Source organism: Hyperoodon ampullatus, assembly GCF_949752795.1.
Source record: "Hyperoodon ampullatus genome assembly, chromosome: 2".
Lineage (NCBI taxonomy): Eukaryota > Metazoa > Chordata > Mammalia > Artiodactyla > Ziphiidae > Hyperoodon > Hyperoodon ampullatus.
In genome coordinates, this window is record NC_136915.1 from 141,957,890 (window position 1) to 141,970,794 (window position 12,905).

At 36.0% G+C, this 12,905-nt stretch overlaps 1 protein-coding gene across 1 annotated transcript in view; it reads right to left on the bottom strand.

The window, feature by feature from the left end:
* PPP2R5A (protein phosphatase 2 regulatory subunit B'alpha) overlaps positions 1–12,905 on the bottom strand; it is a gene marked incomplete at its 5' end in the record, with an annotated part of 92,510 nt that overhangs the window by 14,226 nt on the left and 65,379 nt on the right. The window contains one exon of the mRNA XM_079698673.1: positions 2,878–2,970. Coding sequence (XP_079554799.1) covers positions 2,878–2,970 — 93 coding nt within the window. The remainder of the gene's footprint in view (positions 1–2,877; positions 2,971–12,905) is intronic.

Genomic DNA, 12,905 nt, shown 5'->3' on the forward strand with positions numbered 1-12,905 from the left:
TTAATAGGTAAAATATTGGTAGGTATATGCTAACAGAGAGAAAATCATTCATGAAATAACACTGAAATAAAAGATGAGACTACAGATTTTTATTTAAAGTCAGCTTAGCAAATGGCTGAAAAATTTTAAACCAGTTCAAATTGGCCAAATCAGCATTTTCCTACACCTTTACACAACTCTTCAGCAGAGGCAGGACAAAGAGATCTTTGAAAAATTTAAAGTCAAAAGCTCAAATTTCCATTTTAAAATGGTAAAGAAACTGAAATTCTTCAAAAAAAAGTATTACTGTATTTTAAATGAAACACTGGATTTTCTTAGGAAAAAATATACAATAACCTCTCTTTATAGAATACAATTACCTATGAAGTTGTCAAGGAATTTTATGTTCTGTACTTTGGGATTGATAATTACAGTCATGATGGCATGCTCTGAAGCTTAAGTTCTTTTTCCATTCTGTCTTGAATTATATGTAATTGTTTACATGTGTATCTCTTCTACAAGAGTGGGTATTCTTTGAGAGTAGTGATGACTTTAGTCACATTTATATAACCCTAAAGTGTCTGACTTATAGTTTGCATTTGTTGTTTGCTAGATTATTAAGTACTGCATGCGGCTCCAGCAAAAAATATCCACAGAGTATGAGAATTTATGTTAATATACCTAATTAAGTCACTTTAAATTATTCTAATTAAAATAGCTAAACTATTCACTTATGACACTCAAATCCAAGCTCTGATGTTGGGTTTACTTGGAAGATATGCTTTGAAATTAATAAAAGGAACCCTTAATTGTTAAGGTCGCTATGTCTAATTCAAGAACAAACATTATGTAATACAAGTTGATCCTCAGGGTCAACGTAAAATAGTAGAGAACAGTTGACAGCTAAGTGTCAAATCTATTTAAATAAGTTATTTTGAAATATTACAATCTAAATAAAACAATCTATTTTATATAATCAAATTTACAATCTATTTATATATAATCAAATATAATCAAATCCTGATTGTGCCATTTTCTAGCTCTGTGAATTTGGATATAGTCTAGCTCTTTATATAAAAGCATATAAGGACAGTGCCTGGCACATAAAAAGCACTCAATAATTCTTAGCTTCCTCCTTCTGAAATCCTATGATTTGAACAAAACCTGGAACTACACACTTGTTTTCTTCTCTTGAAATAATAAACGTCCAAATTTATACTTTAGATTTTTCTCCTGTACTTCTAAGTCTTAAACTTACCACGTAATCAAATAATTTCAAAATACAAAAGCTGAGAGTTCTCATAGTAATATTTATTGAATGAAGCAACACACTAAGAATACCTCAGAGCAGTGATCTGTGAAATCACAGTGATATAAACTGCTATAAACAAATTATTGGGCCTTGGCTTCTCAGATAATTCAGGCACTTAGAGTAGAACGTAGAAAATGGGTCCTACCCTACCAGTTTTCTTCTTGTTCCCCCTCAAATCCACTGAATAATATAGCAGCCAAAACACCTCAAGCTCCAGAGTGAGGAAGCCCTAAGGCAATTGTTCCACTCAACCTGCTATTATCTTAAATACAATTTAACGTGGCACTACTAAAGTGCCTTAATACACTGTATTCCTTCTGTAGCACACAAGAGCTACAGAAGGAAATAAACATGCATTCATTTGCAATGACCAAAATAACATAGCTCCATTTAATCTGACTGCTTTTAACTTGTTATTGAAATGAAATTAACATTTTACTGTTAACACACACCTAATATTTCTTCATAGTTTATGAAGAACTACTTGAATGGCTGAAGGACATATTCTTGACAATGTTCTTCACTTATCAATACTTCACAGCTACTAGTCAAAATACTTTATATGGTAGTTACAGGAAATGACCAAAAATGAACTCCAAATATGTGGAACTCATGCTTGTATAATCTTTATTCTAGGGGACACACAATGGTGGGAAGAGGGTAGCAAACGTCCTTGTAATGATCTTTAATCCTGGCCTCAGCACTTCATTACAACCCTTCCACCCATCTCCTACCTTTCTTTAAAATGCTAATTAGTTTAGAAGAGGAGAATTCCTAATGAGACCCAACTTACAGATAAGTATTTCAAAAGAGAAAATGTACCCAGAGAGGTTTGGTCTACTTCACAATTTTGTCTAGGGCCAGCAAAGACCACATAGTTAAAAAGAGACCTTTAAATTGTTGAAAAGATTTTGAAAATAAAAATAAACACATTCTGAGAAACTAATTTTGAGTATTTAGGATCCCCAAAAACCAACTAATAATCAACTTATAAAAAGAAAGAAGGTATCACATATGTTTAACTCTATCTCCTTTTCTTCTTAAAGATCCCATTTTATCTGTGGTTTAGGAACTGGGTGGCTAGAATGCCTAAGATGGGAAGGGGGAAAAAAAAAAGGAAAGGTAAGTGACACTTGATGATAAGAAAGGAGCATAAAGCCCAAACTTCTAACAATAATTCCATTTCTATTTTTTCCACCCTCTGTCATTTCAAAGTCATAGTGCTTAGAACCATATGTCAAGTTCAAGCTCAAAGACTTAAAGATTTTAAAAAAGGTTTCCTCCCTAGTTATACCAAATTTTCTAAGTTAGATATTCCATAAAGGCTTGCTTTTATGGTCTTTATAAAACAACTATGAGGATTTAGGATTGGATAGGATAATTTGATTGACTTCAATAGAAGGCCACCCTTGATTAAAAAATACTCTTGTATTCTCAAAGCTACTTACTTTTATTCTCATTGCCTGGCAAGAATATTAAGTGCTGTTAAACAGAAATCCTTAAAGTTTTGAAACACTATTTTAATCACAAGTTAATAAATCATTGCTAAGATGAATATAAAAATTTAAGACATCAGAATTCCTTACCTGTTGTACAAACTTCTGATCAATGTATCGCTTTGCAATGCTAGGCTGGAAATCAGGGCTCTCCAAAAACCTTAAGAAGAATTCATACACCAACTACAAGACAAAGTGAAATAAAAGCTAAGATGATGCCTATAAAATTTTACCTTAAGTCATTACTTCATACCAAAAACATACCTCCCTTACCAATTTAGTAAGGATATTTCAGATCTCATTAAAAAATGTCATGAGTTGGTAACAGTTTTTAAAAAACTAAATATATATGCACAGTTTGGTCTCCTAAGCTAGTAGATTTTGGGATTTATTTATTGTGTTGCATCATTCATTGAAAATATTAACTTACAGGAGCCAGATGCCTATAAAATATTTAATTTAGAAGACTATTTTGTGCTCCATACTCACCGGGAACCCTTCTCCAGGGGACCACTAACCTACCTCAGCTTAATCTCCAGAGTTCCTTAAATGCAGGATCAGAAACCTCCAGGTAAGAGTAAACTGAATTATAAGGGGCAGTGTATCAATATCAATTTAAAAAAAGAGAAAAACTTCAAGTCTTTCTATAAAACTACAGTGGGAAAAAATTAAATCAAAACCAGGATATCTTATCCACACTTGGGAAGTAATGAACCAAATCATGTAAGTACAGGGCTCAGCAAGAAATGTCTGTGCACCACAGTGAATAAACTAGAAGTCCTAACAAGCCTTCTACTAAAAAGTGCCAAACATCTTAAAAATACAGTATTCCCTGCTTAACCATGGGAGCTAAGTTCCAAGACCCCCCACTGGATGACTGAACCCTCAAATGGCACCAAACCCTATTTTCTGTTCATATCTTCTAACCACAAATTTAATGACTTTTCCATCTTAACTAAGCACTGTGGCCATTACTTTTGCAGTCTGAGGTGTGACAGCAAAACTAGCACGATTTTTTTTCCTTCCTCAGAATTTCATAGATCTTAGCAACCTCAGCATATGCTTTTTTTCTTTCCTTATTAAGTTGAGAACTTCCACCTTTTGCTTAAAGGAAGCACTTTACAGCTTCTCTTTGGCATGTCTAAACTGCCAGCATCACTATTCTTGCACTTTGGGGCTGTTACTCAGTAAAACATAAGGGTTACTTGAACGCAAGAACTGCAATACCATAACAGTCGATTTGATAACAGAGGTAGCTCCTAAGTGACTAATGGGCTGGATATGCTGGACAAAGATATGATTCACATCTTGATGGGAGATTTCAACATGCTACTCAGAATGGCGCACAATTTAAAGCTTATGAATTGTCTATTTCTGTAATTTTCCACTTAATATTTTTGAACTGCGTTTGATCCCAGGTAACAAACTGCAGAAGGCAAAACCGTGGATAAAGGGGGACTATTGTAATAGCAAAATATTCACTTGCTACCACAAATCAGAATTAAAAGTAATGTTTAGTTCAACTTACCTACATCACACCTACATCTATCTTTCAAGGAGAAAGGCAAAAACACTGAAGTTTTTTTCTATGGTAACCTAATAGCTATAAAAGGCAGGAGTCTAGCCCAAAATGTGCCTTAATTTACTAGCTATTAAACAACATATCAAGCTGGCACCCTAAAAACAAAAAAGGAGGATTAGATCCCAAAGTAAAAATAGTCATTCAATAAACATTTAGGTAGCCAGTTAGGCCACAATATAGACAGGAGGTGGGGAAAATTGCTACACTAAATTTACAGACCTCACAACATACAAAAAGCATTACCAGATCTGAGCTCCATCATTCACCACAGAACAGCAAATTTTTACTGCAGTGAGTTCAATAATATGCTAAGGCTAACAACAGTTTTGAGATCTGAGTAAATATTGTTTGGTTTGATTCATCTTTGCCCAACTATGCAAAAAGAGTGATGCTTATCTGGTCTAATTATTATCTAACTTAATATTTAATGTTAAGTATGAATTAAGAATATAATGAGGGCTTCCCTGGTGGCACAGTGGTTAAGAATCCGCCTGCCAATACAGGGGACACAGGTTCGAGCCCTAGTCCAGGAAGGTCCCACATGCCACGGAGCAACTAAGCCCGTGTGCCAAAACTACCGAGTCTCTCTGCTTTAAAGCCTGCGAGCCACAACTACTGAGCTGGAGCACCACAAATACTGAAGCCCATGTACCTAGAGCCCATGCTCCGCAGCAAGAAGAGCCACCGCAATGAGAAATGTGCACACTGCAATGAAGAGTAGTCCCTGCTCACTGCAACAAGAGAAAGCCCAAGCGCAGCAACGAAGACCCAACACAGCCAAAAATAAATGGACAAAATAAATAAAATTTAAAAAATTTACCATTCTACCCACCACCAGTACCTCCCATCAGGGGACTTGCACAAGCCTCTTAGATAGCCTCCTCCACCAGAGGGAAGAGAGCAGAAGAAAGAAGAACTACAATCCTGCAGTCTGTGGAACAAAAACCACGTTCACAGAAAGATAGGCAAGATGAAAAGGCAGAGGGCTATGTACCAGATGAAGGAACAAGATAAAACCCCAGAAAAACAACTAAATGAAGTGGAGATAGGCAACCTTCCAGAAAAAGAATTCAGAATAATGATAGTGAAGATGATCCAGGACCTCGGAAAAAGAATGGCGGCAAAGATCGAGAAGATGCAAGAAATGGTTAAAAAAGACCTAGAAGCGGGCTTCCCTGGTGGCGCAGTGGTTGAGAGTCCGCCTGCCGATGCAGGGGACAGGGGTTCGCGCCCCGATCCTGGAAGATCCCACATGCCGCGGAGTGGGTAGGCCCGTGAGCCATGTCTGCTAAGCCTGCGCGTCCGGAGCCTGTGCTCCGCAACGGGAGAGGCCACAACAGTGAGAGGCCTGCGTACCGCAAAAAAAAATAAAAAATAAAAAAAATAAAAAAATTAAAAAGACCTAGAAGAATTAAAGAACAAACAAACAGAGATGAACAATACAATAACTGAAATGAAAACTACACAGAAGGAATCAACAGCAGAATAACTGAGGCAGAAGAACGGATAAGTGACCTGGAAGACAGAATGGTGGAATTCACTGCTGCAGAACAGAATAAAGAAAAAAGAATGAGAAGAAATGAAGACAGCCTAAGAGACCTCTGGGACAACATTAAATGCAACAACATTTGCATTATAGGGGTCCCAGAAGGAGAAGAGAGAGAGAAAGGACCCGAGAAAATATTTGAAGAGATTATAGTTGAAAACTTCCCTAACATGGGAAAGGAAATAGCCACCCAAGTCCAGGAAGGGCAGAGAGTCCCATACAGGATAATCCCAAGGAGAAACATGCTGAGACACATAGTAATCAAACTGGCAAAAATTAAAGACAAAGAAAAATTACTGAAAGCAGCAAGGGAAAAATGACAACATACAATGGAACTCCCATAAGGTTAACAGTTGATTTCTCAGCGGAACCTCTACAAGCCAGAAGGGAGTGGCATGATATATTTAAAGTGATGAAAGGGAAGACCTACAACCAAGATTACTCTACCCGGCAAGGATCTCATTCAGATTCTCTGGAGAAATCAAAAGCTTCACAGACAAGCAAAAGCTAAGGAAATTCAGCACCACCAAACCAGCTCTACAACAAATGCTAAAGGAACTTCTGTAAGTGAGAAACACAAGAGAAGAAAAGGACCTACAAAAACAAATGCAAAACAATTAAGAAAATGGTCATAGGAACATACATATCGATAATTACCTTAAACATGAATGGATTAAATGCTCCAACCAAAAGACACAGGCTTGCTGAATGGATACAAAAACAAGACTCATATATATGCTGTCTACAAGAGACCCACTTCAGACCTAGGGACACATGCAGACTGAAAGTGAGGGGATGGAAAAAGATATTCCTTGCAAATGGAAATCAAAAGAAAGCTGGAGTAGCAATACTCATATCAGATAAAATAGACTTTAAAATAAAGAAGAGACAGGAAGGACACTACATAATGATCAAGGGATCAATCCAAGAAGAAGATATAACAATTATAAATATATATGCACCCAACATAGGAGCACCTCAATACATAAGGCAACTGCTAACAGCTCTAAAAGAGAAAATCGACAGTAACACAAAAATAGTGGGGGACTTTAACACCTCACTTACACCAATGGACAGATCATCCAAAATGAAAATTAACAAGGAAACACAAGATTTAAATGACACAATAGACCAGAGAGATTTAATTCATATTTATAGGACATTCCATTCATAAGCAGCAGATTACATTTTCTTCTCAAGTGCTCATGGAACATTCTCCAGGAGAGATCACATCTTGGGTCACAAAACAAGCCTCAGTAAATTTAAGAAAACTGAAATCATAACAAGCATCTTTTCTGACTACAACACTATGAGATTAGAAATCAATTACAGAGAAAAAACACAAACACATGGAAACTAAACAATACGTTACTAAATAACCAAGAGATCACTGAAGAAATCAAACAGGAAATCAAAAAATACCTAGAGACAAATGACAATGAAAACACGATGATCCAAAACCTATGGGATGCAACAAAAGCAGTTCTAAGAGGGAAGTTTATAGCTATACAAGCATACCTCAAGAAGTACGAAAAATCTCAAATAAACAATCTAACCTTACACCTAAAGGAACTAGAGAAAGAAGAACAAACAAAACCCAAAGTTAGTAGAAGGAAAGAAATCATAAAGATCAGAGCAGAAATAAATGAAACAGAAACAAAGAAAAAAATAGCAAGGATCAATAAAACTAAAAGCTGGTTCTTTGAGAAGATAAACAAAGTTGACAAACCATTAGCCAGACTCATCAAGAAAGAGGGAGAAGACTCAAATCAATAAAATTAGAAATGAAAAAGGAGAAGTTACAACAGACACTGCAGAAATACAAAGCATCCTGAGACTACTACAAGCAACTCTATGCCAATAAAATGGACAACTTGGAAGAAATGGACATATTCTTAGAAAGGTATAACCTTCTAAGACTGAACCAGGAAGAAACAGAAAATATGAACAGACCAGTCACAAGTAATGAAATTGAAACTGTGATTAAAAATCTTCCAACAAACAAAAGTCCAGGACCAGATGGCTTCACAGGTGAATTCTATCAAACATTTAGAGAAGAGATAACACCCATCATTCTCAACCTCTTCCAAAAAACTGCAGAGGAAGGAACACTCCCAAACTCATTCTATGAGGCCACCATCACCCTGATACCAAAACCAGACAAAGATACTACAAAAAAAGAAAATTACAGACCAATATTACTGATGAATATAGATGCAAAAATCCTCAACAAAATACTAGCAAACAGAATCCAACAACACGTTAAAAGGATCATACACCATGATCAAGTGGGATTTATCCCAGGGATGCAAGGATTCTTAAATATACATAAATCAATCAATGTGATACACCACATTAACAAATTGAAGAATAAAAGCCATATGATCATCTCAATAGATGCAGAAAAAGCTTTTGACAAAATTCAACACCCATTTATGATAAAAACTCTCCAGAAAGTGGGCACAGAGGGAACCTACCTCAACATAATACAGGCCATATACGACAAACCCACAGCAAACATCATTCTTAATGGTGAAAAACGTAAAGCATTTCCTCTAAGATCAGGAACAAGACAAGGATGTCCACCCTCACCACTATTATTCAACAGAGTTTTGGAAGTCCTAGACATGGCAATCAGAGAAGAGAAAGAAATAAAAGGAATACAAATTGGAAAAGAAGAAGTAAAACTGTCACTGTTTGCAGATGACATGATAATATACATAGAGAATCCTAAAGATGCCACCAGAAAACTACTAGAGCTAATCAATGAATTTGGTAAAGTTGCAGGATACAAAATTAATGCACAGAAATCTCTTGCAGTCCTATACACTAATGATGGAAAATCTGAAAGAGAAATTAAGGAAACACTCCCATTTACCACTGCAACAAAAAGAATAAAATACTTAGGGAGACAAAAGACCTGTATGCAGAAAACTATAAGACACTGATGAAAGAAATTAAAGATGATACAAACAGATGGAGAGATATACCATGTTCTTGGATTGGAAGAATCAATATTGTGAAAATGATTATACTACCCAAAGCAATCTACCGATTCTATGCAATCCCTATCAAATTACCAATGGCATTTTTTACAGAACTAGAACAAATCATCTTAAAATTTGTATGGAGACACAAAAGACCCTGAATAGCCAAAGCAGTCTTGAGGGAACAAAACAGAGCTGGAGGAATCAGACTCCCTGACTTCAGACTATACTACAAAGCTACAGTAATCAAGACAATATGGTACTGGTACAAAAACAGAAACATAGATCAATGGAACAAGATAGAAAGCCCAGAGAGAAACCCACGCACTATGGTCAACTAATATATGACAAAGGAGGCAAGGATATACAGGGGAGAAAAGACAGTCTCTTCATTAAGTGGTGCTGGGAAAACTGGACAGCTACATGTAAAAGAATGAAATTAGAACACTCCCTAACACCATACACAAAAATAAACTCAAAATGGATTAGAGACCTAAATGTAAGACCGCACACTATAAAACTCTTAGAGGAAAACATAGGAAGAACACTCTCTGACATAAATCACAGCAAGATCTTTTTTGACCCACCTCTTAGAGTAATGGAAATAAAAACAAAAATAAACAAATGGGACCTAATGAAACTTCAAAGCTTTTGCACAGCAAAGGAAACCATAAACAAGACCAAAAGACAACCCTCAGAATGGGAGAAAATATTTGCAAACGAATCAACAGACAAAGGATTAATCTCCAACATATATAAACAGCTCATGCAGCTCAATATTAAAAAAACTAACAACCCAATCCAAAAATGGGCAGAAGACCTAAACAGACATTTCTCCAAAGAAGACATACAGATGGGCAAGAAGCACATGAAAACCTGCTCAACATCACTAATTATTAGAGAAATGCAAATCAAAACTACAATGAGGTGTCACCTCACACCAATTACAATGGGTGTCATCAGAAAATCTACAAACAACAAATGCCGGAGAGGGTGTGGTGAAAAGGGAACCCTCTTGCACTGTTGGTGGGAATGTAAATTGATACAGCCACTATGGAGAACAGTATGGAGGTTCCTTAATAAACTAAAAATAGAATTACCATATGATCCAGCAATCCCACTACTGGGCATATACCCAGAGGAAACCATAATTCAAAGAGACACATGCACCCCAATGTTCATTGCAGCATGATTTACAATAACCAGGTCATGGAAGCAACCTAAATGCCCACTGACAGACGAATGGTTAAAGAAGATGTGGTACACATATACAATGGAATATTACTCAGCCATAAAAAGGAACGAAACTGGGTCATTTGTAAAGACGTGGATGGATCTAGAGACTGTCACACAGAGTGAAGTAAGTGAAAAAGAGAAAAACAAATATCATATATTAACGCATATATGTGGAACCTAGAAAAATGGTACAGATGAACTGGTTTGCAGGGCAGAAATTGAGACACAGATGTAGAGAACAAATGTATGGACACCAAGGGGGGAAAGTGGTGGTAACAGTAAGTAAAGTGTTTCCCTGAGTTCTGTGAGCTGTTATAACAAATTATTGAACCAGAAGAGTGGGTCATGGTAACCCCAGATTTATAGCCAGTTAGTCAGAAGTATGGGAGGCCCAGACTCTCGAATGCCAACTGCAGTGATGGCAAGACCCCAGTCTTGATGGACTGAGCCCTTAACCCCTGGGGTCCTTGCTAACTCTGGGTAGTTAGTGTCAGAATGAATAAATTGTAGGACACCCAGTTGATGTTCACAGAGAACTGAAGAATTTCTTGGTGCGGAAAATCTATATATTTGGTGTCAGAAATGTTGAGGGTAGAAGAAACAAGTTTTCCTTTAACTGTGTTTAGTGTGAATAGATAGCAGGTAAGCTCCAAAAAGCTCATTCACGTACTGGGGAAGTAACAAAAATAAAAACATATAAAATGGTATATACACAAAAACTATATGGCACAAACTATGAGTTCAGGAGACATTTAGAAAAGGGCTATATCACTGTGGAATAAGGTCAACAGTAAAGTTTTAAGGAGGACATAAAACTTGAGCCCTGCATTAGGTGTGATTTTGGACAAATCGAGAAGAAAGAGGAGGGCTTTTATAAGAAAGGTAGATGTCTCAAGAAGAAGATGGTGTAGCGTAGGGGCTGGTGGGTATGAAATCAGAAGACTCTTTATGCAGATTCCAAGTTAAAAGCTGTGGTAAGGAGGGGCCAAGTTAGCCCTGAGTCAAGCATGGCATGCATTCGCCTGTATATTCTACCTCTTAAGATGTACACCAGAAATTCAGGGCTTAAGGCTTATTAGTTTTAACAGTAATAGCATGTCTTTTGGGAGACTTACATGACATCAAGCTCCAGATCAAAATGAATCCTCTGAATCACATATACAGTTGAAACCTGCGCCTATCACAGATATGACATATCATTTCCTACACAGGTTTCATCTGCATCACTTACCTGACACAGTGAACATTAATTAAGTGACCAGTCAAGATGAGTAGCAAAAAGCTTTTATGCAATCAGCTTAGCACCACTGAAGAGATGATGACAAAAGGTTAAATACATGTTGAGTAATCCCAAACAGAGGTCGAAAAACACGAGTGACCTACAGAGCTAAAATTCTTCAATATGGCACAACTAAGACCATGCTTCTATAAAACTGTACCCCGCCCCCACTGTCACTCTCTCTATACCCTTTATCCTGCATTACTTTTTTTCTTGTATTTATCACACCCTGACATAGTATTATTTATTCTTTTCCCCTAGAGTGTAAGACAGTTTGCTTATTACTTCAATGCTTTACCCCCAATATTTAGAATAATGCCTGAAACACAACAGATGCCCAATAAATATTTGCCGAATGAATGAAAATCATAGTTGAGAAACTGTATTTGTATTTCTGTATTAAAGTTTCTCTGTGTTCTTCCACATGAAAAAATAATTTGCTCCAAGAACCTAACAAACAGTGTTGCAAAGGGACAATAGATACTTTCAGCAATGGGCTTATTTCTCTAATAAAATGGCAATCTTCACATATGTTCAAGGTCCTCCTATTCCTTTAATCCAAAAAATACCCTAAAAGATGAAAGATAACTAAAAAGTGTAAGGAAAGAAGGATAATCTTAGCATTCTATTCAGTACTGTGTCCTTTCTAAGGCAGTTAAAATAAAATACATAAAATTCTGGTCTTTACCAATAAAAGATTTTAGAAGGTACACCACAAAACAGCATAGATCATTAATGTATTTGAAAATAAGACCTGTAGAAAAAGCTAAAGGACCTAGAAATGTTTGGCTTAGAAAGGCAGACTTAAAAGCAACTTTAATGATTTACAAATACACGAAGGCTCTTTTTTAAGGAGTATGCTGACTGAATGTTTTCCCACCTCCATTGAGAGGAAGATAATTTAAACGGGGCTTTAAAAACTGATTTAATATTTGAAAGAATTTATATAAGAATTAACGTATACTAAATTCAATGACGGATATTAAGTGCCTAGAACACTGCCTGGGACATAGCAAACACTAACAAAATCTTAGTTCTATAAGAATCTGGGTTGTTTTTTTTTTCTCCTTTTAAAAATAGGACATATTCTGCACAAACCTTGAATAGCTTAAATATGATCAGCCTATTTTTCCGCTGCTCTTTTAACCATAATAATTAAAAAGATAATTAATAACAAATCACTATTTACAATTAAAAAGGTCAAAGTAATGAAAATGTTTCTCAACCTTAAAATAAGGATAAAAGATGTTCCTTTTCTATTTCTGTGTATAAGCATTAAGTCATAATCCTTATAATTTTTGATTCTTAGAACATGCAAATATTTAAAATATAGCATCTGGTCAAGAGCTATTTGGATGTGAAGGTGTACATTATAAAATATATATGTCCCCACTTTAAATTTCTACTTATACAGATCATAAAGAAGAGCCTCTAGTTCCTCAAATCAAGTTATCCTAAAAAGGTCTGTGTTCTATTCAGTATCCTACA